The sequence below is a fragment of the Pseudochaenichthys georgianus genome, chromosome 21 (assembly GCF_902827115.2).
Source record: "Pseudochaenichthys georgianus chromosome 21, fPseGeo1.2, whole genome shotgun sequence".
Lineage (NCBI taxonomy): Eukaryota > Metazoa > Chordata > Actinopteri > Perciformes > Channichthyidae > Pseudochaenichthys > Pseudochaenichthys georgianus.
This window is the reverse complement of record NC_047523.1, coordinates 31631353-31658298: the sequence shown is the minus strand read 5'-3', so window position 1 is coordinate 31658298 and position 26946 is coordinate 31631353. Positions and strand designations below refer to the sequence as shown.

The window sequence follows — 26946 nt, the reverse complement described above, 5'->3', positions numbered from 1 at the left end:
TATGAACTAAACAAGCATAAGCCCAATGGCACGCGTGGCGTCATCACTTACATTTAATATTCATTAATTACAACTATCCGTCTACCTTTCTCCATTCCCCGATTATTTTTGTCCTCATGTCCTGTTACTCAATCTGACTTCTTTAGGTATCAATATATTTGGCAGGTAACTTTTCTAGTTCCCTTGTGTTTCAGTAAGGTCAGGCGGCAAACAGACAGGCACCTCAGCTCCAAAATATAAACACGTACGCATACTCACGCACCCACATTTAAATAAACAGGCACACACACACAGTGGGAAGCGTAGGTGTCACAAGGTCAGATTGCTCCCCGCTGGTTGACACCTAACAGCGTGCGAGCATAAAGGCTAATCCCGCACACACACTAATCCTTGTGTGTATGCCTGTGCATGCCTCGAGTGTGTGTTGATACATCTGACAATGGGACAAAGCTTTACCTTTCGTCTCTCTCTCTCCGGGTTGAAGGTTCCCAACCATGACTGCATCTGTGCATAAAAGACACAAAACGGGAAGAAAAGGCGAGGGCAGTTACTTTGGCCAACAACAACAAGCAGAATAGCAATATGTTGTTTTTTCCTAGAGAGTTTCCTGAGGTCTAGAGGCGAACACAATGACATTGGCTATCACTCCAAAGCCGAATCCCTCCACCTTATTACACATCCCTGCAAGCATCGCCTAATTCACAGCAGAGTGCAGAGCTTAGATGCCGAGGGGAGCACTTAGACAGCTCCCAGCATCTCCCAACAAGAGGGTACTGATCAGCTTCAGCGCACACAATGTGACATGAGGAAGAAGATGAAGAGGCAAAAGGGTGCGGAGAAAAGAGGGACCTTTTTTGAAGAAGTGTGAAAGAAAAAGGAAAAAGTGGAGCAAACATGGCAGATCTGAGATCTCCGGAGAGAACGTGGGAACACTTTTCGCTCATCCTCTGTCTCCTCTCTCAGGGGAATGCAGGGAAAATGTCAACAGCCAAGCGCAGGAAAATAGACTCTCTCTCTCTCTCTCTCTCACACACACACACACACACACACACACACACACACACACACACACACACACACACACACACACACACACACACACACACACACACACACACACACACACACACACACACACACACACACACACACACACACACACACACACACACACACACACACACACACACACACACACACACACACACACACACACACACACACACACACACACACACACACCACACACACACGACACACACGACTAGGGCTGGCAATAGTGGGATAGGGGCGGGGGGGCCGTAGGAAACCAGAGGGTTTATGTAACCCAAGACTTCATAGAGAAATCTCTGGAGGCCCAGAGCTTCACACACAAAAAGAGGCAGCTTTGCGCTCCTCTGTTCTGCAATTTATTAACTCAATGTTGCCATGGTTTCACCGCACTGACGTGATTGTCATTGTAAATCTATGCGTGACCGTGGTGTGCTTGTGCAGTGCAAGAAAAAAAAAACAGCCATTTGGTCATTAAATCAGTTCCAGAGCACCACCGCCCATCCACACGAACAACCACCGCTAAGAGGAATAGAGTCAGGCTTCGGCCAGGTCTCCAGTGAGAGTACCTGCCAGGTCTCCAGTGAGAGTACCTGCCTTTTTGTGCAATCTCTTTTAAGGATGCGTCTCCTGAAGTTGAGCAATTCAGACAGAAAGTATTGATGCGTGAGGCTGAGGCAGGAAGGATGTACAAATCACATTCATAAAACAAACACTCAGACCTCTCTGTCGCGCCTGATAATGACTCATTAGTTTTCAAATCCTCTATTTAGTATGAGCTCACACTGTCCCTCAGAATGTGCCTGTGTTTCTCTCAATAATCCCGTTGTAAACAGCTTGGACTTGGTAAACTAATGAGGTACGGAGTAGTTTCCCTACCCCTATCCTCCCCCTCCTGTCTCTGGAAAGCGGAGAAACGTCTCCGTCCAGCTCACATCCCGCCTCTCTTCACTCTGCCTCCTCGGCTTTATCCCTTTTCCCGATGCGGCGCCACCTACCCTGCTTCCAAAGCTTTCCAAACTCTTTCAAGCGAGACAGCCTGCAGCTGAAAAGAGATAAGGCTTGAGCTCTTCATAAATATGATAGAGAAAGCAAAACGGCAGACTGAAGAGGGGGAAGAGGCACGGAGGGAAATTATTGGGAACGGGAAACTGAGGGTGGATAGAGACGGAGACAGATGGAGCTGGAAAGGGAAAGAGAGAGGAAACAAGAAAGGTGGGAAACAGAGATACAGAGAGACAGGAGGATGAGGGAGAGAAGGCTGAATACCGTGAGCTGAATGAGTTATGAGATGGAGGTGGCAACGCGGCTACATTCAATTCATCCTCTTTATCACATTCATGATAAAGAGCTGTGTGGTCTCTTTCCCCCCCCTCAGCTACCTGAAGTCTTGTGTCTGCAGCGCGGCTATCTTTTCATCTGTCACACCCACTCATCGCTGTCTCTCCGGCCCAAATAAAGACATGCACGATTTTAATTTATTGTGAGACTGTGGGGAGTTTTACCTGATTATCCATTACTTTTTTGGTATATCAAAAACCCACAGACATATTGTTGTAGCGCGAGTCAGGCAGCACCTCTCCGCTGGCAGTACGGCCACACCGTCTTGTCAGATGAGGGGAAGCTATGCAATATGTTAGGAATGCTCCCTCTTGGCTTCTACTGCGCCCTTATAATTGGAAATGAGCTATGGCGAGGAGAGGAGGTAAAGCAATAATTAAATTCATTATCGACACAAATGTACTTTTATGAGAAGTTGGAATAAGTGAAAGGTGGATATTTGGTTAAAAAATGTAAGCCAGCTATCGAGTTTCACTTTTACTTTGATGCACCCCTTTGAGATGAAGTACATTTGAGTAAATAAGGAGCAATAACTATGATTCAGAGTCTCAGCCAGGACTGTGTCCACCACCATTTTGACATGCAGAAGGTAGCTAGCAATGCAAACATGTGCAACAATGCTGACAGAGAAGTAAACCAAAACAAAGAACAAAGAAGTTCATATTACACCGCACACAGAGGAAGAGGGATTTCATTGTCTAACCAGGGAGACATTACTCCACAATATATTTACATTGCATATACAGTGTAGATGTTTTCTACTATCGTCTCAGTGTGAAATAATAGCTTCCAAATGATTATTGACTATCAGAGTTGCACTGTTTCTTCTTCCATGCATGGACCAATTGTCCACGAAAGCCCACTCCCAACCATAACATTATATATCAGACACAGAAAATGTTTTCCAGGGATTTGTCTCGGCTCTTGTGAGAACACACAAACATCAAACCTGTCTGAGCAATCAGAAATGTCAGCTTGTACTAATGTCACATTTCTAAAAGGTCACAATGCACTTGGATTCAGTTCAACTGCCAGTGTTTTGGACGGCTACTGACTGCAGGCATGTTGAGCACTCACCCTCGCATTGGCCACGCAGATTATCCTGGCGTAGCAGCAGATCATCAGGAAGATGAGGCTGAACAACGGCACGTACCATCTGCAAACGAACAAACACGAGCAGGTCGTAAAGAAACTACAAATGAGCAATGTTATGCAGTGTTATTACAAGAACGTTTGATTTACTGCGGCTTCCTTTTAGTCTTGGATCAGGAGGAGGAAGAGGAGGTTTTTGATAACTCTTTTAGAATAAAGAAAATGTCAAATGACGGGAAAAAAAACCGGATTTAATTTGTTTCTTAGCCACGAGTAGAGTGTCATATACCCCAATGGAATTTATACTGTGATGGGATGTAATAACATACTAGGTGTCCAATGTTTAAATATTAGGGCCGTCTAAACCGATTATAGATACAAAAACATTTAATAACATTTCCTCTGCGGCAATGCAATCTGAGAAGGGCGTTACTGTTAGATATGATTTGGACCAAAGCAAATTCAGATGTGGATGCAAAACCCTTGTTACTCAGCTTTTATATTATCTTGCATCTTGATTTTAAACATGAATCATTCCTCATTTCAAGCCACAAGCATTCATTAAGGAATGTTTATATAACGGTGAGACTGTTCAGATGGTGTAATCTTTGCACCATTTTCCTAAATAGCTGATTAATAGATGACACATAGTTTGTGCATAAACAGCAAAGAGTAGAACAGGCCTGACTCAGCACACGGATCGTGCTGCTCATAGTTTCAGTGAGCAGACAGAGAGGCACACAAAGGACAAAAGATAATGCCAGTCAAGTCACGACACCAGAAATGCGCGACATTCCTACGGGATGAAGGGTTGACAATCGAGGGAGGCGCGGCGGAGAATAACATGTCAGGTATTTCTAAGCGAATGAAAGCGAGCGAGACGAGCGAGGAAAACAGTGGAGATGGATTTGTTGGAATGGCAGCCTTGTGTTATGCAACCTCTTGGGAGGTGATGTAAGCTCGGAGGAGTTTCAACCTCTCCCTGTTATCATGAAACGGGCCTTTGTCTCCCTTTGATAGACAGGTTCCTGGCCACCACGTCTCTGTTCAGCCTCGGTAACTCTGAGCAGTCGGGACCAAAGACCTCCTGAGCACCTGGCACTGGCAGGGAGGCGCCGGCCAAATGCACCTACGTGATAATCATATTATATTGTGCAGAGGGAGGACATCAAGAGTTACCACGGGCTTGAACATGACCCAGAGGAAAACGACTGAAATTCAAAGCCGAGAGAGTGAGTTTGCGTCTAACCCATAAATACAGGCACACATGCTTTCAAAAGGAAAGTGGATTGGGAATAAATGTCCAACACTCTGCTGAAAAGTCCTTGATACGTGTGCTATAAACGGCAACTTTAAGCAGGATAAAAAAAAATGCAAATAGTGGGTCCTTGGCCTAATTTAACTTCGTCCACACTTGTTTTTCAAGCCTGGGGGTCCAAAAAAATCCGGTGTGGAATTAAACTTTTTATTGGCAGGGGATTCTGAGATGGTAGGCGTTTGTTTCACAGCAGAAAACACGGCGAGGGAAAAGGCTGCTTTACACATCGTGTTTCTTTATGTCTTGTAGGGAACATCTATATACAAAGAACACCCTCTTTGAACACGCGTGTATGTGCGCGTCCACGCAGGTTCAATCATGGCACGGGACAATGATGAAAGCGTTTCAGGGGAGACCTGCGCGAGCGTCACCTCAGTGTGATTTAATAACCCAGCTCTCCGGAATAAACAGGGTCCAATTACGCCAGCGCACGTCCCGTTAATGATGGAGAGACGAGGTGGGTGGGGGGGTGGGGCGGGCGGGTGGAGAGGAGAAAGGAGGGGGTGGCCTTTTTAACGATAGCGTGGGGGGGCTGCGAGGAAGAGAGAATGACGGGCGGCAGCTACAAAGTGCTCTAATTAGCATGATAATGATCTGCCATTAGAGTCCGCTGTGCTCTACAGCTGAGCACTACCCAGAGAGAGAGCGAGCGAGAGGGAGAGCGGAGGGGAGAGAAGACTCTGAGTGGGCAGGGGAGGATAAAAGTGAAGACAAGAATAGAGGTGAGGATGGAAAAGGTGGATGTATGACAGCAGATTGTGGGTCAGGACCAGGAAGAACAAAAATAAGAAAGAAGCATCGGGTGATTAAAAGACGTGGAGAGGGATACATTCGCAGTGAGAATACAAAGGAAAAGCAGGCTGCAGCCAGGAGAACGACTATAGGGACAGACGGAAAGAGGGATTTCAAGAGTGAGCAAGGACTGAAGCCTGAAACTGGCAGGAAGAAAGATCGTCACAAACAGATTAAATGTCTCTGCCTCGGCCTGGCCCTCCCTCCAGCAGCACTCTGAAGTAAAGAATGAGGCCTGGATGAAAGCAGCTTTAATTTAAGTGCTGGTAGGGACCCGACTGTGCGGGTTAGTGCTCGACTTTGACAAACAAGATCCTACTGCTGAGAGAAAGATCACGATCTACCTGTTCAACCACTCAGACAGGGAGGACACAAGCCGAGGGAGAGAGAGGGAGGAGGAGGAGGCACAAAGGCCAGGAAGAGCAGGTATAGGGCGTCACCACATGCATTAATGCAAAAGTTAAAAGGAAAATAGATTATAGCCATGCTAGTGACTCTGTGAGGGTGTAGTCTGGAGTTAAATGTTAGTTTCAAAAGGCTCACAATTGCAGTTTTACAGAGTTTACTAATTGCTTTGGTATGCAGTCCAAAAACAGGATACAAGGCAGTATAAACAGCACAGCAGAAAGCTAAACAGTAAAGGCAAGACAAAAAAGGTTGTTTATCAGGTATAATGTTTCACCTGAGTAGTGTTTTTACATGTTTTTATTAGCTTTTGAGCACTTAGCGCTAAGTACAGCTGCGACTGACACAAATATCAATTGTTTTGTCGATATTTTGTCAGAAATATAGAAAAAGTTAATAATTTACGCTGGTGATTGCACTGATTGAAAAGGTCAAGGATCACCGTTATTGCAATCTATTCTGAGAGGAATATAAATGTGTGACCCAAATTTCATGTCAATCCATCTATTCCTGTCACCTCTCTACTTTGAGTAGTAAAAAGCTTGAAATTCCCCAAAACATTGTCTTTTTTGAAGATATAGCCAATGGTAACCATGAATCTAATCTAAAAGTACAAAAAGTAGTGTCAGTCTATTTTGTAGATTTTATAATGTTTCATTCATCATTCATCCTCTAGGCAAAATGAATATATGTAATACATGTCATGGCAATCCGTCGAATTGTTGCAAAGACATGCAACTAAAAAACAAAAATTCAAACCTTATGGTGTTGCTAGAGGAATATTCAGAATTCACCAAAGTCTTTATGATTCATCCTCTGTGAAATATGAATGTATGTGCAACATTTCATGACAATCCACCCAATTCATGTTGATATATTTCAATCAGGACCATTAGACGCTTTCACACGGAGTACTTTTCCCAGGAACTAGGCCGATAGTTCTTGGGGTTTTGGATTCACACCAAAAATATCTGGAACGAGAACCTAGTTTGCGCGAACCTTTTCACCCCCAGATAGTCCCTGCTAGAGTCAAGCCCCCAGGAAGTGCGCCGGACTCTGAAGAAAATATTAGTTGTGGCCAAACGGCGGTACTACACTTCCGTATCAGTCGCTGGGCCCGGAAAGACTTTTTCCCATTGACTAACATTGGGAAAGAGACTTCTCTAAATCGTTGGATATTTTTTTTAAACTACCCAGTATGAACATTTGTATAGCCCTTATTAAAAACATTCGGTCCTCAAGTTGTAAAATCAAATGTGCTAATAATGTTATTCTGAGAGTTATTTTCCTCCTCATTATGAACCGCGCCGCCCGGCACGTTCATGTGACGTGTTCAATCAGTACTACATGAGTTTTACCTTTACCCATGGATGCACAATAAGAACGGATTATATGAATACTTTCATGACGTTTCACTCTCTCAAAAGTTGGGCCATTTCCGCCAATGAGCAACTCTCATAGGAATGAACGAGGCCCCGCCTCCCACGCTGTATCCAGTTCTTATTATACATCCATTGAAGCTTTCACACCGGAGTACTTTTCCCAGGAATAGTTCCGATAGTTCCTGGGATTTTGCATTCACACCAAAAAGATCTGGAACTAGAACTTTTTTTTGCGAACCTTTTCACCCCTTTTTAGTCCCTGCTAGAGAGCAGGGACTTTCCTGGAGAGAAAAAGGTTCCAATTTCTGATTGGCTGGGCGAATTGCAAACCACGCCCCGTAAAACTCTGAAACTCTGTTTTTGTGAAGCCGCCATTTTATTTGCTTGCATTAGCATAATTAGCATTAGCCCAGCACACCAACCGAGAGAGACTAACTTATGGCAACACAAAATAAAACATGGGAGCGGTGGAGTGATGAGGAGGTGTTGGCGCTTCTGGCGATTTACTCGGAAGACGCTACCCATCAGCTTCTACTGAAGCCAGTCCCCAACTTCGGGTGGAAGTATACGCCGTGAAGTTGTTTGCGGCCTGCCAGTAAACCCAAAGCAGAAGAAGAAGTGACGTAAGCGGCCTCATTTGCCTAATCCTCCCTCGGGGACTTATTCCGGTGTGAACGCGATCTACAAGGACAGTTCCCAAGGACTAAAGAGTTCGGGGGGACTAAGCACCGCAAAGTACTTGGTGTGAAAGCGGCTAATGTGGTGAGCGTTATTTGGTCAGTTTTCCGTTGCTGTGTCTGACTGCGGCCCATAATACACACCGATGGGGACCTCTGAGAGCAGTGACTCAGCTACGCTCGAGTGCTTCCAATTGCTGACTCAACCCCTGAAATTCTGCACCTCCGTCACTAAAACGCTGTCCTCTGCTTTTCATTCTCCTTCCTCTTTCATCCCCTCTAACAGCGTCCTCCTCCTCCGAGTCCTGTCTGCGCTGCTTCGCTGAACTCTGATGAAGACACACTACGGGGCGTGGGCAGAGACGAGGGCAATCTATTTCTCTCACTCTCACTCTCCTTCCCGTGCTGCCATGCCGCCCCTCTTCCCTTCCCCTGCTGAGTAATACCCTGTGTCTCTAACTTTCCCCCGTATGTCTCCCCTCCCACCCTTTCCACTTTTCACCTTTAATACGCAAACCTCTCCTGTGCTTTACCCAGCGAGCTGTCAGCAGGGTGTGTGTGTGTGTGTGTGTGTGAGTGAAAGTGTTCCTTGACGGGCTCTGCCTTGGCCTCTAATCTCTCATCTGGTTTGATGTAATTAGAGCTAATGAAGATTCCCTGATCCTCTGAGCGACTCGTCCCCCCGGGCCACGACAGCGTGGAAAACTAGAAAGAGCCGGGAAGCAGAGGAGCGCTGATAAAAGAGACACAGGCTCATTTAGCGCAGCTGATAGCTATGTGTTGTTCGGCATGTGTGTGTGTGTGTGTGTGTTTGTCTGTGCAAGTCTGTCAGTGTGTGTGCATGCTTATTTGTTTAGAAAGATTGATTCCCTGCTGATGCTGCGAGCAGCAGCGCGATTACCTTGGCTCATAGCGAAGTGTTGTTGTGTGCGTGTGCGTTGGTGTGTGTATGTGGCTAAGCGTCTGTGCTGGGGGATTGGCAGAGTCTTTGCAGACTTAGGGCCAGTTGCAGAAAGCAGTAGACAGGCATAATCCTTCATAGCCGTCCTGAACACTTAAATACACAGTGTAGCAACTCCCCTAAATCTGACAAGGCAGAGGCAGGCACATCCACATGTGCACATCCACATGTGCACACACACACATGTGCACACACACACACACATGTGCACACACACACATGTGCACACACACATGTGCACACACACATGTGCACACACACATGTGCACACACACGCACACACACACACACACACACACACACACACACACACACACACACACACACACACACACACACACACACACACACACACACACACACACACACACACACACACACACACACACACACACACACACACACACACACACACACACACACACACACACACACACACACACACACACACACACACACACACACACACACACACACACACACACACACACACACACACACACACACACACACACACACACACACACACACACACACACACTTTGGCCTTACACCAAGTGGGAAAAAACCCTGCAGGCTCCCCTGACATGCAACCCTTCACATTTCCCCGCAGAGACAGCCCTCCCACCGCCCCCTCCTCCCCATCACCCCCAGTGGGGGAAGCTTTGATGCCGGCGCTGAAAGGGTCTACTTACATCCCAAATCTCCAGGCTACGTGATCGTCTGTGATCCAGCTGGGGGAAGAGAGAGAGAGAGAGAGAGAGTGGTGAGGGGGTTACAAAGGAAAGGGAGAGCGTGAGCGGAAGACAGACTTGTGTGACTGCGGAGGGGGAAAGCTGTGCAGCTGTAGCTATTAATAAGCCGCGAGTGGAAAGAGAGAGCCGAGCCCGGAGATTAAGACTGTCCCAATTCTCATTCCGCTGGCCCGGCCTCTTCCCATATCCCTCACCCCTTTGACTTCCCTCTAAACAAATGATGCATTTCCTATTCACAAAAAGAAGCTGAAGAGTCTGAGGGAGTGTTTTACGGTTCAAAGATATTCTGATAATTGCCAATTTTGATCACATAAAATCTTATGAGAGAATAAGCCTGTCTGGAGCTGGACTGAGGCCAGTAGTGTGGCCCTCTTTGAAAGGAAATATATTTAACAGCAAATCTGCTGTGGCAGGCTGAAGAAACGTAAAAACTAAGCTGCAGCTGGACGCTGGGCTGTACTCACCACCAGGCTCCCGCGGGGCCGTAGTATCCCTTCAGCAGCGGCAAAGAGGCCATGACTAGAGGCACCCCCCACGCCATCAGATGGTACAACCTGATAAAAAGACAGACATTTATTTCGTTATAGGCGCAGAGAACAGGGAGCTTCGCAGAGAGAGAGAAAAAAAAAAAGACTAAATCAATTATTTTCTTCAGTTCATCCCTTTGTTGCCACCGACATCAGGGTCATTTTTCAGGTGCAGTCAAATGCCTATACAGCCAGAGTGCCAATTACTCATGGTAATTTAAGCCATAATTACTCTCAGTGATGCGGAAAAGATGATTTGCAGAGATATGTCTGCATAAAAACCACAAGCAGGATGTGGAGTCTCACTCAGAGGGCTAGTGACGAAAATATATGTAGTCAAAGCTGGATAGACTTCATCGTATAAAGAAAATGGTTAATAAGAGAGAGGCTCTGACTGGATATCAATTAAAAAACGATCGGATCTCAATCACTGAACTCACACTGTGTGTGTCAGTGTCCGACAGATGAGGTGTACGCTCCAGTGTCTTGGGCGTAGGTGTGGGCGTCGATAGTTTATAGAGCGTATAGCGTCGCCCGGTCAATAGAGGGAAGTCCTCGATGACTTGTTCCAAGTGTGGTCAATCGAGCTGTGGCGACACGGCTGACACACACTCAATCCCTCTCGGCTTGTGCGGCACAGACACACACACTCATTCTGATTACACTGGGTGACACTGTATCTCCCCTCTCTGCCCTCAGCTGATAGACAGCAGTGTGAGAGTGTGTGGGAGGTGGTGGAGAAAGGGAGACGTCTGGAGGTTTAAAAAGGGTAAAACAGTGGGTGGAAAAGAGACATATGAAATGTAAAGATCCAAAGAGAGAGGGAGAGAGTTTGGATCCTACACAAGAGGGGGTGTGAGAGAAAAGAAAACAAGGAAGCACGAAAAAAAGGGAAATGGTGGGAGCGCTAAAAGCGAAAGAGACACGGACAAAGAGAGAGAAAGAGTGTGTGGTGGTGGGAGGAGGGATATAAATGGTAAAATCAGTCCTGCCAGTCGGTGGTGTGATGATTGGTGCAAGGGGGGGGGGGCTTGTCAGGAAATCAATGTCGAGAGCCGGCAGCCCCGCAGACACACACTCGCACACAGGCGCACTGCAGCTCACACACCACACACTGGCAGCGCTTTGAGAGGGAGATGACGAGGTCCGGAGCTGCGCTCAACATGGGCTTAATGAGGCACAGCAGGGCCGCTCTGTGCTCTGCTCTTCACACACACACCTACACCTACACCCCCACACACACACACACACACACACACACACACACACACACACACACACACACACACACACACACACACACACACACACACACACACACACACACACACACACACACACACACACACACACACACACACACACGCGCACACAGACAGAAATCTCTCAGGGCTCAATCTCATTCCTCACAGCCTCAAACCACTTCTTCTTCTTCTTCTTCTTTGCCTGAATCTGTCCTTCAAACACACATAAACACACGACCCATCCTCTCTTGCATCCACTTTAATCACGCTTAGATCATCAAGCCTCCGTTCCCCATCTCCTCTAGCCATTTCTTCTTTCATAAACCATCACACTGCGCCATCAGTCAATCAGTCTGTGTGTGTGTGTGTGTGTGTGTGTGTGTGTGTGTGTGTGTGTGTGTGTGTGTGTGTGTGTGTGTGTGTGTGTGTGTGTGTGTGTGTGTGTGTGAGTGAGTGAGAGATAGAAAGGGTGGGAGGTTGGCGGTAGGGGGGGGGGCTGAGGGGTAATTTTGCATGCATGCAAAGCCACATCCTGCCGAAACACACACAGCTTATCAATGTGCAGTCAATACACGACAACCCTCCAGACACCCCGTCCTCACTTCGTTCTGATCTATTAAACGAAGAGGTTGTTTTTTTTCCGTTGTGTGTCCACCCCAATGCAAAAATAGAGACACATCCTCCTCACACCTTGTCCCTCTGGACCCGAGAGAGGTATGCAGCTGACGAGGCTCTGAAGCGATACCATTTTGGCCCCCCTAGCTGGCCCCTTTCCCCGCATCCATAAAACCGTCTACTTCTGAGTTATAACACCATTATATCATCTGGCTTATTGCTAATCAATGCAGGGGAAACTCCCATGGGAAGGGGGGGGGGGAACGTCTTTTTACCAGCCCAACTCCTCACACACAGATGGGTAGGAAGGGTGTACGCACACACACATCTACAATCGACTCCCAGAAGTGAGTTGCCGCTAACTTGCTAAAGCTTTACCCCCCCGCCACAGAGCGCATACATTTTTCTTTTTCATAATGTGTCACAAGATCCTCGCTAGGCATGGAAAATGAGAAAATATCTCACACACACACACACACACACACACACACACACACACACACACACACACACACACACACACACACACACACACACACACACACACACACACACACACACACACACACACACACACACACCCCCACACACACACACACACACACACACACACCACACACACACACACACACACACACACACAAGCATATTCACACTTGCGTTGCGGAGAGCGCTCATGGGAGTTTGAGCGACAGAAACATAGAGCCACAAAGCGTGAAGATGGGTGCACACACTCACAAACACACACACACACTTAACGGCTGACACTCACTCCCTTTTCAATTAGAGCGTCGGCTGGAACAGAAGAGAAGAGGACAGAGGGAGGGAGGGAGGGAGGGAGGGGGCTGTCAATGCTCTGTGGGGAGACACATGCTCTGGCAGACCAAACACATGCACACGAACACACATACAGGCAGTGGGAAATGGCCACAGCAAAACAAGAGGGGAATATTAGATTTAAAGGAAGACACAGTGGTGGACATGGAAACAGAAATTGTATACACGACGGACAAAGACGTTAAATTATTTGTTGACTGATCAATTAGCCGATATAAAAATAAAAATAAATCAGAAACTATTTTGGGAAGTAATAAGCCCATCATTCTGGTTCGAGCTCTTTTTTTCTCAGGTATTGAATATAGTAAATCAAATATATTTGTTTTTCTATATTTTTCAGTTTTTCTATTTAAGGAGAAAACATGTTTGGGTGTGACCAAAAGTATATAACAAATTTGAGTAGTGACTTTAATCTCAGAATTCTGAGGAAAAAGTCAGATCTCTGAGAATTAAAAAAAATGAATATCAATCAATCCATCAATGTTTATTTATAGCCCAATATCACAAATGTTACATTTGTCTCAGTGGTCTTCACAGTGTGTACAGAATATCAGTATGACAATACGACGCCCTCTGTCCTTAGACCCTCTGTCCTTAGACCCTCTGTCCTTAGACCCTCACATCGTACAAGGAAAAACTTCCGGAGAAAACCCACAGTTTAAAGGGAAAATGGGAGAAACCTCAGGGAGAGCAACAGAGGAGGGATCCCTCTCCCAGGACGGACAGACGTGCAATAGATGCCGTGTGTAAAATATAGATGCCGTGTGTAAAATATCTATTCAGTAAAGAAATCATTCTAATAAAAATGGTCATTGTTCAGAATTCTGAGATTAAAGTAAGAACTATTCTTCTACTTTTTGTCACATACTAAAATGGACTTCTTCCAAAGATGTTGGACTCTAAAAAAGACAGAAAATTGAAATAAACAAAAACAAGAAAAAAAACAATCCACAAAGCAATAAAGGAAACAATTGTCCCGACTCACTTCTCATATCTGTTGGTGCTGATTTCTTGGACCAGGTTGAGGTACAGGTTCACTGTGATGAGGCAAACCCAGGCCAAGGCACTCCAGTCTGCGGACACACACACACACACACACACACACACACACACACACACACACACACACACACACACACACACACACACACACACACACACACACACACACACACACACACACACACACACACACACACACACACACACACACACACACACACACACACACACACACACACACACACACACACACACACACACACACACACACACACACACACACACACACACACACACACACACACAGGGGGAAAACAACAAGGTCAAATGACAACACAGCTCCCCTCGTCACACAGCATGCACCTGCAAGTGTGTGTGTCCAAACACACTTGTATGCGTGTGTGTGTGTGGGTCCACTTTTTGATAAATGAAGGCCCATTCTGCAGTAATATGAGGGAAACCTGTGGCTAAGGGTGATGGATGAGAGGGGGAAGAGATAATGATGAACTGTGGAAAAGCAGAGGGAGATAAGCAGGGGTTGGGGGTGAGAGAGGAAGAAATGAGAAGGAGAGCGAGGAGTGAGGTGAGGAGGGGGTGAGTCGAACTGAGTGGACTAGAGCAAGTGTAGTGAAACTGAAAAGGATTTTATTTATTTTACAGAGACAATGAAGAGAGTAGGATGCTCACTTCAGTATTTTGCCCTTGTTTTCAGCCCTTTTCTGTGTGCGTGTGTGTGTGTGTGTTTCTGTTGACAGGACAGGCAGGGCTGGTCGTCACAAAGATGGATTCTCTCAGCCGCATACTCATCTTACTCAGTTTCGCAGAACAAACCCCAACACAAATATACAACATTCGCTCTCTCTGTACACTCGAGCACTGTTTAGGAATAGTGCGCAGTGACTAAGAAAGAAGGAGGCTGGCTGTCCATGTCATTGTCAAAATAAATCACAGTCACAGCGTGTCTTACATAACCTGACAACAGCCGAAACGTTTTGCTTTAAAACTCGACAACGTACAGCTCCGATCCACCGCCTGCCCCGGCTACCGTCTTCCTCCATTTCAAACACATTTCATAACCATTAGTCCGAGTTAAAAGCAAAGCTGCGCTATGCGGCTCCCACTAGACTCGGGGCTTTCGCAACAGAACAAAGTGCCCGCTCAGCCGGTGTTTATGTGTGGCCGTTTGTCCTAAGCGTGAGGATCCTCGTGATAAAGCGAGGTGACAGGCAGCAACCCTGCAGCACTAACTCACTGCCCATTACCCTGTATCTGTCTGAGTGTGTGTGAGGGTGATGTGTGTCTGCCTGCGAGACCAATAAAACAGGCCTGGAGGAGAGTTGCATTAGCAGTCAGTCCTAACTGACAACCCTTATGCTAATTGGGGCTAAAGGAACTGTAATTGCAACAAATGCATCCAAGATTTTCAAGGTAAACACAATCCTGCCTCATAAGTCCAAGAAATCCGACCAATATCAACCAAATTGAGAAGTTGCAGATGTGTCTGACAAACCCAAATGATGTGCTCATTGGAGGAAAATCAATGATGAAACACTGAGGCGTCTGGTTTGAGGGCGTGTACTGAATAGCTGCAATTGACTCCCACATGTTACACCATCGTTACGGGTGTGGTATTATTGGCATGGGTATGGGAATACTCCTCCACCCTTGACAACTGGTGTATCTCAAAATGGCATGTAAACATTCTCCATCTCTTTCCTGAGAACATAGGAACAGCATGCACAGTTTGAGTTGCCAAATTGTTGTCAAACAAGACAACAGGATAGGCTGTTTCAGATATAGGGCAGCAATAACCATTTGTTTACATTATTGATTAATATGCAAGGTTTTTTCTACATTAGTCGTTGGGTCAATAAAGTGTCAGAGAATTGAGTAAAATGTCTTTCCCATTTTTCTCGAAGTCCAAGGTGATCTATATATATCTCGTTTTTTTCAGCCAAAGATATATATATGATATAAAAAGGAGACAAGCTGGAAATTGCCATACTTCAGAGTCGGAAACACATTCATTAAAAATGAATTAAATAATTAATCAATTATTAAAATAGTCGGGATTATTTTTCTCTCGACCGACTGACAACTAATCGTTGCTGCTCTAATAAATCGTCAATTTAAAATATAACCATTCAATGAGAAGTAATTAGCATAAACTCAATGTAAGACACATACAATAATGTAAAAGGCATAAAGAAGAAGCACTGAAGTCCGGTTATTCGGAGACACCAATATGCTTTTTTTGTTTTGTTTTTTATATACAAGGCAAGGCTTTAGTACTCTCTTTGACTGATAGTAGTGACTTTACAATTACTTATTTAAAACGTTTATCACTTTCAAAAGCTCACTTTCTAGCCTGTATGTCCTTGTGAGACTGACCGTTGAGCGGCCCGACCAAGCAAGGAGGCAGAGAGTTCAAATATAACCCGGTGTGGGCATCTCCTTGTGGTACAGCCTCAATCTTACTGTCTCATGTGACCACAGTCACCAGCAACAAGGATCTCCCACTCAAACAGGAAACACAGAGCCTAAATACCCACAGACTAATCAACCAACAAGACACAGGTGAGGGGGGAGGAGACAACACAGGGCACCAGGTGCACACAATCAACAACGAAGCTATGCAACCCGTAACGGAGGCCGAGATCTATGGCCCCAGAGATCACCTCCGTGACAATCCTCCAGTAATAACTCCCTGCGTTGCATTTCAGATAAGCTCTGGGTGAAAGATGCAGCTATAAGCCGGAGCATCAGCGTCAAAGCACATTTTGTTCTCAAGCTAAAAAAAAAGACAGAGGAAATGACAAGGTAATATTATTTCACACTGTGATTTACGAGCTCTTCAATAGATGTCTTTCTGGCATACTGAACCTCTATTTGTTAAAAGTGTGACTGCGACTAAATAATGAAGTTTCGTCTTACCAAAGTAAGTTAGCCAGTAGGCCTGGAAGTCACAAAGCGATCCCTCTGGATGTGAATCACCCTAGGTAAGAAGGAAGAACAGCACAGAGACATATCTTCAGCTAAAAGAAAACTCTGCTTTGTGGGTGTTTAGTGAAGCAAGCTCGCGTAACTCACCATGACATATGCTACGCTATTGAAGAAGGCAGCCACAGTCAGGCTGAGGATCATCTTCTGTACAGGGAAAATGAGAGGAAGACTTGAAGCGGGATTCTCTAACAAAACATCCCAACTTAATATGGCAGTACATTTACATTCACGTAGAGAGAAATTATACATCAAATGAGCACCGATGCGTCTGACAGCTTGGCGTCTCTGGCGACAACGCTGCGAAAATATCACAGGATGGAGGAAAAAGACTGCTTAACTTCTTCTATACAAACTATATATATATAAACTATAAAGTATTTGATTTGATATCATCCGATAATCTGTGCCCTACAATAGTTTAAGAAGATAGCTCTTTTAAGAGGTGGTTAGAAAAATGGCAACACATACATACACCCAGTCCTAGTTTGTGTCCAGCAATGACTCTGCCAATAAGATAAGATAAGATAAGAAGTACTTTATTAATCCCAATTTGGGAAATGTTTGCGTTGTACAAATAGAAATAAACATTGGAATAAACATTCCAAAATGTAAACATCTCAATAGAAATAAAATAGCATTAAAAAGTTGAAAATATAATAAAGCAGGATATTATATATACATAAGTATGTGAGGAATGGAATATGAAATAATAGATTGAATATAAATGTAAAAAGTACAGTGTGATTTTAAGTCCAATGCTAGAGAGGAAGAGGAGCGAGAGACAGAAAAAGCCCTAAAGAAAGAGCATTAAAGTTTATGACTGACAGGTAAGCTTTGTGAGGGGATGGAGGTGAGGACAGTGTGTGTTGTTAGAGGAGCAGGAAGAGGTGACTGAGCGACCTAGTGCGGAGGTATCAGCTAAACTGTCATTTACTTCAGATTAGGAGGATAACGTGAAGTGCTGCAAAACCTGAGAGACCAGCCGGACTGCCTTTAAAAACACCAAGCAGGCTGCAAACTCAAACACTGATCTGCTTTAGACTTTTGAATTGTGGATACAAGAAAACATGTGGAGGGAAAAGCACATCTCCACTCATATTATTCAGTCTGTTGTGACCTAAAGGGGAAAGAAAGCCGTCATTATGACAGAACAACCATGAGTCAATTAACTGCGCAATTAATTAATCTGTGCATTTTAATTGGGTTCAATTATGCCAAGATTTGCCATGGCTAATTGAACATATTTCCGGTGGCAATGAAGCAAATAGAAAATGAGGGAAAGGGAGAGTCAAAGCAGACTCTAGTGTAGTGGAAATGTACCTGAGCCAAAGAGTGATATCTGCGAAGTAGCCAGATCACAAGGAGCATGAAAATACTGTGGAGATAAGAAAGTAGAGAGATTATTGCTAACTGAAAGCTAACGGGGCAAATCATTTGGTGTTGTAATAATGATATACCAGCTTACTGAACGCATATAGGCCCACATCATACCAACTTAAACTCTAAATCCCTGCAGGTTCTGTAGCAAACGTTAATCTGGTGATTTTATTTAGCTTAGTGTACGATTACTGGCCATTAAAGACATTTTAGACTGAAACTAATGAGAGCTGCTGAAAACCTGCCAGAGACCTGCTCAGCAGCATTCGAAGGAATGATTTCCCCGGCCAAAAAGCTAAATGCTGAAGCCAAAATGTTAAGATGCAGTTCATCAAAATGCCATTAAAAGCCACCTGCAAAATACAACTGTCTATTGAAATAAATGGGAAATAACTCTATGACTTCTGTGAACTTTTGTTTCTAAAAAGTATTCGATATAAGTCATTTGTAATTCCATAGTTTAAATAGAAATCTTTCAGTCTCATTTAAAAAACTATATTTTACAAGCAAATATGGCATGCAGTTATGCACACCACTTTACAATAGACTTTAATAACTTTTACTTCCTTGGCCATACATGTTTGACAGAGGGTGTAGCCAGTACAACAACACTGCAAATTACACACAGTGAATCAAAAACAACTCAGACAAAGCCTCATGCTTTGCAAAGATGAGATTTATTACAGGGTGACAGAAGTGGTTACTGTTTGCACAAGTAAAACAAAAAACCTGCAGTTTATTTTTTGTAAACAAACAAAGTAATGTCCACAGTTAGTGTGTCTGACAAAGTGTTTACCCTGCACGAATAAAACCTTTGCAAAGCTAGTTTGACATCATTTAAATCCACAGGAACTTATTAAAAACACCCGGCCAACATATCAGATATAAAAAATATACATGAAAAGGTAAACTATCTGGTGCAAAATCAAAGTTAAGTCTTTTTGGAGGAATAAATCAATTGAAGAAATATTTACCATCCTACTAAGGAGAAGGTTCCTGTGGCTCGTTTCACTGTTAGAATCACCACCTGTAAATAACAAACAATTCATTATAGCTCAACTTCAATAATAAGAAAGAATCAGTCCATATTTAATCGTAATATTTTCAAAGCACTGTGCAAACTTCCTGAGGAGTGCAAGATAAACACGGCGCCGCCATGATTATAATCATAGGCTCAGAAATTACTGGGTTGACAAGACTGCTATTTGTTCAAGCATGTCTGTTGTGTTTGTTTGCAAGCATGTGTGTAATTAAAGTAAGTACAACAAAATGGAGTTTGCATCTACTTCAGGCAACAGTTGTAACAGAATTGTGAATATTTGCACAGACATGTAAAGGTGTTTACGACCTGCACAAGCATAACGCTTTCGGAAGCCTTTGAGTGCTGTTACATGACAGCTGAGAGAAAGGACAACTCGAACCTGATACTCTACATAGTTTGTGCAAAGCAACATGCAAGCTGAAACTGATCTGAGAGCAACAAGAGAGGGAAGAGGAAGAAGGGCGGAGGAATGAAAAGAATGAGAAATGTGAGAGTCAGTTCAAGAAGCTTCAGGGAAAATGAAAGGGACCCGTTGTAGTTTTACAGTAAGACATGTCAACACTGAGCTGTGCAACACTTCTGCTGTGGCCCTCAGCACACAGTGTCCTACACGTGTCCTCTGAGCAGCGACAACAGACCACTAACCTCCATCAGTCTAAAACCTGCAATGTAAAGAAAACAGATATCTATACAAATGACATGACTGATTTATTTCATTCATAGAAGTGACTGTCAAGTTGTATTTAAACTTTTCATTGCAGTACATTTCTGATTACACTAGTATAGGAGGATTTGTTTTTCTGATGCTTTCTACAGCGTTATTACTGTTTTAATTATATTTAAATGATGGCCCTCAAAACTCACCTTTAACTCCTAATCAACTAACCCCTTGCCCTTATTCCTCCTAGCTTAGCACTTTCTACTTTTGTTGTTATTTTGTTTTACTTGCTTGTAAGTGCTTTAAGCACCAGGAAAAGCGCTTTATAAATGTAATGTATTATTATTATTAATGATGATAGAGTGATATAAAGCCTACAACAATGAACTAAGTTACACATTATTTTGTAGAAAATTAAATGAAAGATCTTGCTTTATGTAAACTTGTGGAATTTCCTTCTGATAATAGTCGCGCAAGCATCTGTGTCATTGGTTGTTGCACTTGGATTTCATTAGACAATTATCAATATATTGCAAAATATTGTTTCCCCACTTTTTTCATAGGCTGTGTTTTAATCAGCTATCTGGTTTAGGCTAAGTCGTAGAACTAACATAGTAATTTTAAACACAACAGGTAAACAAACTACGTGCTACTGCTATCACAGAATCCATTGAGACACACTCCATCATTGACATTGAGCCCACTTCAAAGTCGCAAGATAAAATCCCAGAACAAAAGTATATATTATTTATCTTGGACAGTCTATATTTATGAACATAACATACTTCCTTCTCGGAGCAAAACAAAACAGAATCATTAGCTACATCTGTGACATGCTGTTGTTCAACTGACAAAGAAAAAGGGATGCTAAAGAGAACAAAACAACTCGACTGCATGAATACTGATGAAATTATGAGGAATGTATGGATAGTTTTCGTTATGAGGAATGTATGGATAGTATGGATAGTGACACGAAACTATAGGTTACTTACGTAACCGTATAGTTTTCGTTTTGAACAGTGACACGAAACTCAAACTGGTACAGCCAGCTTGGTCAATGTGGGTCATCTGCATCTGGGTTATTCAGACAGCTTAAGGGACCCTATGATCAATGTCTTGCAATTACAAGATACTGCTTGACGGGAAAATAGATAACTGGGCTAAAGGCAGGACAGCATTATTGCAGCATTCTTAGTTAAGTGTGGATCACAACCTGGAGCCTTAAGCTGCTTGCATGCAAAGTTACACCTACACCTTTTCACAAGCTCACTACACGCAATACTACTTCAGTCTTGATTCAGCCGGTTATCTCCTGACAAAGTTATTCTGAATACAAGAACTATTGACTGGTTTATTATCATCTCTATACATCTGCAGGTTTTGGACTCAATACCACAACCACCACGTGTATGCAATACCATTTGAATCTATGTTTGTGAAGGTTGTGATGCAGTTTTTGTGCTTGAGACTTTACTTTGAGGTATTATTAAGTCTATGGTACGTGATCTTGATTTGGATTACACTATGTTGATTAAGCATGTATGCAGCATATTAATAGGCCTATTTCTTATTTTCAACTTGCATACAATTCAAATCACTAACCTAAATGTAGCTGAGCTAAATTATACAGTTCTATTTAAGTGAGGTTTATACTTCACATTATCAATACAAATCTGCAAACTACCTAAAGATATTAAATAAATGTACTGGAGTAAAAGTACACAATTTACCTCTGAATTGTAGTGGGGTGGAAGTATACAAAGTAGCAAAACATTGAAATACTGAATACAAGTCCCTCAAAAGTGAACTTAAGTACAGTACTTGAGTAAATGTACTTAGTTACCTTACAACAACACTGTAAACATGTATTGGAGTGAAGGTATAAAATAGCGTAGAATAAAACTGAAATATTCCCTTAAAGTACGAGCCCTTCCGTGTTGTTATTCAGGAAATAAATTATTAGGCACTCTCTGTCTCTGATGTTGTTGTTAGTGTTGCTATTTTTATCACATTCAGCTGGCAAAACAGGTTCACATGTTATCATTATAAGATAAGACGATGCTTATCATTTTTTTTTCTAAACATAACAAACACTCTTTCCGCCTGCATGTCTCATTTCTAGAACAATGTGGGTACACAAGCTTTCATAACGTATGAGAAACATCATCTTAAAATACATAAAGCTGGTAATGCTCAGCTAGGTTAGCTTAAGGTAGCTTGTTAGCTTGTCAGACACAACTGAGTTATATTAGCTCTTCAGTAGCAAGTGGGGATTAGCTCGTTTAAATTAGATGCACTATAATGGTAATAATCAACCAGTTAATGAAGTTAGCTAGCATGCTAGATGACTGAAAGCTTAGTTACAAGGTTACTGTTGAACACTAGGAACCATGCAGGTGTCAGGCATCCATGCATCAATGTATTAATCTATTAATAAATAAATACATCAGTTGGAATTAATAATTACTAACCCATAGTGAGTTAAAAGTAACCGTTATGTTGCTAACGAGATAATTAGCAACAAAAAAGGCGAACATTGATTTACAGTTAGCTACTTACGCATCGATAGTCTTCTGAATCTGTATTAAAAAACACGCAGCGTGAATCGTTACTCGTAGACTTTGAGTTTTGACTCTCCATTTTTAGTAACAATGGTTTATTTCTTTATTAATTCGCTTCAATTGGTTGATGTTTTGCTGTCGCCTTTTCTTCCACTTCCTGTTTCTACGGTGCGCGCAAAGGGACAAAAAGGGGAGAGCCAGCGTTGTATCTATCTCGTCAGAGGGACAATCGAGAGTTTGAATTATTAAAACTCTGCCTTTATTCGTTGTACTAATTAATTCATTTTGTTTATCTTCACGTTATCAGAAATAACCAACCCTTTAGCTTTGGGGAAATCCCCTCCCATGTTTGTCGGTTTTTTTAGGTGGTTTCCACACATCAGTCATTTCACTACTTTTACTTTTACTTAACAACATTACTAACAAGGATATGTACTTGTTTCAAGTCAGACACATGGGACGGTTATTATTTTCTTTTTTATTAATACAAAACACAAGTAGAGCCTATACAATATGATGCATCATTAAACTACCCAACAGTAATAAGGTGCTCAAACTTAAAAGCTTCACACCTTTAACAGTAAATGCTTTTCATAGGTCATTGCACCCGTAATACTTTTGACTTACTTAATAGTACTTTCCTGCTTAATGCTTAATACTACCCTTATTTATTGCTTATCATTTCCTATATTTACCTACTTGTACTTAAGTCTATTCTATGCATGCATGATCTTAACTTGTCATACTTTTCTACTTTTTAAGTAAATATAGTTGTTTCCCCCCACTGATATCAGCAAACTTTCCTGTCAAACCCTGCTGTTTGTGCACTGCTAATATCCCTTTGTGTTTACAAATTAATTTGGATCTCATTATCAGAAACAAAAGGCCCCAGGAAGAAGTGTTGTGTCGTCCTGCTCACAAGTGTTTTGAGATTGTAAAAGTACTGCTATTCAGTGATAGCCTCTGGCATTCACCTTAAGGTTATTAATAATGTTACCTCTGTGGATGCTTTTGAAACCAGCAACTTCATTCAGTGAAAAACAGAAAGGCATGTTAACTTTGTACCGATTCTTCAGCATGCCGATAGGAGTGGCAGCATTTCCTGTAAACGCTTTGAACCGAAAAAATAAAAAATGTCTGGCTGTCTCTCTTTAAAGATGTTTGAGTAGTTGCTCCCTTGAAGTCTTTGGTTTAATGTCAACAATTCTCCATGACGTTTTGTGTCCACTATTGTTTGCTTGTTGAGGACTATTAAAGTGACTTTCTGTTTCATCTGGTTTTGTCTTTCCACTGAATAAAGCCAATTGAACATTATCTTTAGGACATTTTTGCATTTGCTCTCATTGTTTTGTTTGGGTTTTATGCAAAGTTTGTGGGTGTGAAAGAATGAAAGTGAAAAGTGGGTGTGTTGCACTAATTGAGCTAATGTGACACTGAAACCCAAGCTGCACCCATTTTCCTCTTGGCCTTTGAGGCTGTTCATGTCAGCTCCTCTAACAACAATGAGCGAGATGTGTTGTTTATTATTTCAAACCGGCAGGTTTTTAACTTAAAACAAAATATAAATATAAGGGTAAAAAGCAAATTGACTGATTTCAGTGCATACTTTTAATTGTACCCACTGCCTGCAGACCCTACTGTGCTGGACGGTTGACGTTTATTCTATTTTGTTCTACAATACATCTGATGCACCGTATTCTGGAAATATTCCATTTTGACACAAACAAATTGAAATAACTACTTTTAGATGCATTCAAATTGGCCCGTTTATAGGTTATAATATGGAACAAAGCAGCATTCCCCCCTCTGGCTCTTCACTGAGAGTTCAGATGTTTCAAGGTGTATGACTGACAACATTCTTCAACCAACAGGTAACTGTGAATCCACCTCTGAGGGGACACTGTGTTACAAAGAGTGCAAATGATGTTATTTCTATGTCTTTTTTTGACATAAATTAAAGAATTGAACAGAATTTACAAGTAAGACAGCAGTTGAAACTTATTCTTTGCAGTGTGTGCATGCTATTTGAATGTAAATCTGTGCAAAAATAACTCTGTTTAATTAAACCTGTTTTCCTAACTGAGAGAACATAACTGAAGACACTCCCAAGAAGAGATGCAGACAATACTGCGTCTGTCTTTATTATTCAATGTTTAAATAATGTTCCAAGTAAGTTTGTACTGCATATTGTAGTCCTTTCAAATGTATAAAATAAAACCTCCTTGGTCCTGAAGAAAAACATATTGCATAGACCCTCACACAAATAATAGACTACAACACCTCTGTTGTGCAATAAAACGTGTGTGCAATATGTAAACTGGAATTATTTTACGGATGTTACTTGTACATTTAAATAGAAATGCTTTAATTTTAAATAGTATGTGCATGCCCTTTCTTATAGTGTTTGATTCTTAGTCTCTATATTCACTTTTGCTGTAAAAATGTACATTTCCCCTCTGTGGGAAGAATAAAGGTTCTGATTTCAATGTTTCGTTTAACAAGATGTATGTTTTATAAAGCAAAGTGTGTTAGGTAACCCATATACTAATGGATCATTTGTTGTTGGTCTATTTGTTATTTGGATTAGCCAAATTCAGTTTTTGTGATGTAATTTTTGTGACAGAATGTTTAAGAAAAACAATATGAAACAAGTGAAGTAAGTTCATAAAGTTTATTTTCAAAAACAAATAAGTACAAAAATGGCACAGAAGGTGCATACAAAAGCACTTTCTTATTTTGACAGATGGACATGGTCCAATAATATAATAATAATAATAATAATAGCAAATACATGACAATAACAACAATACATCTTGTGGAAACCCTCATTATGCTCCATGCAGAGGCATTATCACTTGATGCTTGTTCAATGGCCATGTAAGGCATTAGGAGATCACAGGCAACAGCTACAGTGAGCATCTGCCTCCTTCCATGCAGGCATAATTTAAAGTCACAGACACATCAGATTTGAAGGAGAACTAATCATACAGAGACACATACATCTGAACACACTGACATCCTCAGCAGCACAAACAGGAAGCTGGATCTTTCGTCAGTATCCCCCCCATAGAGGGGCGGTTCAGACAACAGGTCCTGTAGTTCATGCAGTCCACCTCTTCTCCAACTTTGAAATAACATTTGGCTCTCAAACTATACAGAGTGAGGTAATAAAAAAAATACATTACATTAAATAAAAAGGTTTTAAATATGTTTCATATATGCATCACAGGTGCTAAATGCAATATGTGTTCAAAACTTTGGAGTGCAAAACGTATTCGTTTGGTGTTAAGTACACAAATGCTTTCATCAGGTTCAACACATCTACAGACAATAATACCACCGAGTAGAAAGATAAATAAGCCGTCTTTCTTTCTCTACCATTCAAATAATTGTTCATACATTTCATCAGTAGTGACAGCAGCAGCAAAGAGACCCAATTGAGAAAAGTCAGTTCAGCCAGTCCAATAGAAATAATTCTGTTTTTTTTTCCTTTCAGTTTCTGTGGTTCCGAGCTTAGTGGCACATACCGATCTCCTTCTTGTATCGCTTGGTGAGAGAGTCAGCCTGCACGGTGAGCTTGGACAGGACCCCTTGCAGCCCGGTCAGGTGGAACTGGAACTGCTTCTGCAGATCCTCGTCTTCCTCCTCTTCCTCCTCGGATGAAAAGGATGATAGTGATGATGCGGAAGAGATGGACGCGGAGGAGTTCTTGCGGCTGATCACCATGCTCTCCTTGTGCCTCTCATCGGCCTCTGCACGCCTCACCCCCACCTGGATGTCCCTGCGGATGGACTTGAGCAGCTCGTAGTAGCTGTACATGTCTCCCTCGTCCTCATCCGATTTAATGGAGTTCGTCATCTCCCTGTCCTCCTCCAGCTCCAGCGGGACGTCCATGAGCATGCTGGGCAACATGACCGTCTGGTCCATGTTGTTCACGGCGCCGATGAATCTGTTCATGGCGTTGAACAGGGAGTTCTTCTGCGACGGAGATTCTTGCTGCATCATCATAGTGGCGAGTTTTGTTCTTGTGGAAGATCAGTTACTTGTTTGTTTCTCCTCTGTGGCTTTATTTCCGGGCTGATCGGCTTAGAGTAGCGTCTGCTTGGCTGTAATTCTTTTGCGGGGATTGGCTGTCGTGTAAATCAGGCGAGTTGAGTTTTCCCCTGTGTTCAGTGTTTGAGCTCTTTTCGTAGTTTCTGTTTTGTGAAGAGAAAGGTGTGCGTTTATATAGGAAAGGTTTCCGGCTTTAGAGGCGGTCCCACAACCTGTTTATCAAGTTTGTATGCAGTTGAAACCAGAGCTAAATG

At 42.7% G+C, this 26946-nt stretch overlaps 2 protein-coding genes across 3 annotated transcripts in view; both read right to left on the bottom strand.

Moving 5' to 3' along the window:
• The window catches only part of LOC117466531 (cyclic AMP receptor-like protein A), a 48510-nt gene extending 25703 nt beyond the window's left edge, over nucleotides 1-22807 (bottom strand). Inside the window, exons 1-10 of one of the 2 annotated variants that reach the window (XM_034109830.1) lie at nucleotides 22638-22807; nucleotides 19353-19405; nucleotides 18322-18376; nucleotides 17089-17145; nucleotides 16933-16993; nucleotides 13982-14069; nucleotides 10238-10327; nucleotides 9714-9752; nucleotides 3469-3547; nucleotides 457-504 (exon numbers count right to left, since the gene is read on the bottom strand). In XM_034109830.1, the coding sequence (XP_033965721.1) occupies nucleotides 457-504; nucleotides 3469-3547; nucleotides 9714-9752; nucleotides 10238-10327; nucleotides 13982-14069; nucleotides 16933-16993; nucleotides 17089-17145; nucleotides 18322-18376; nucleotides 19353-19405; nucleotides 22638-22718 (651 nt within the window). In that variant the 5' untranslated portion in view covers nucleotides 22719-22807. The remainder of the gene's footprint in view (nucleotides 1-456; nucleotides 505-3468; nucleotides 3548-9713; nucleotides 9753-10237; nucleotides 10328-13981; nucleotides 14070-16932; nucleotides 16994-17088; nucleotides 17146-18321; nucleotides 18377-19352; nucleotides 19406-22637) is intronic. The other variant, XM_071207028.1, reaches the window with a different exon arrangement.
• A 2489-nt stretch (nucleotides 22808-25296) lies between these two features.
• On the bottom strand, nucleotides 25297-26946 carry LOC117466533 (mid1-interacting protein 1-B-like). The gene has a single exon (XM_034109831.2). It carries the CDS (start codon nucleotides 26645-26647, stop codon nucleotides 26153-26155), a length of 495 nt encoding a protein of 164 aa, XP_033965722.1. The 5' UTR covers nucleotides 26648-26946; the 3' UTR covers nucleotides 25297-26152.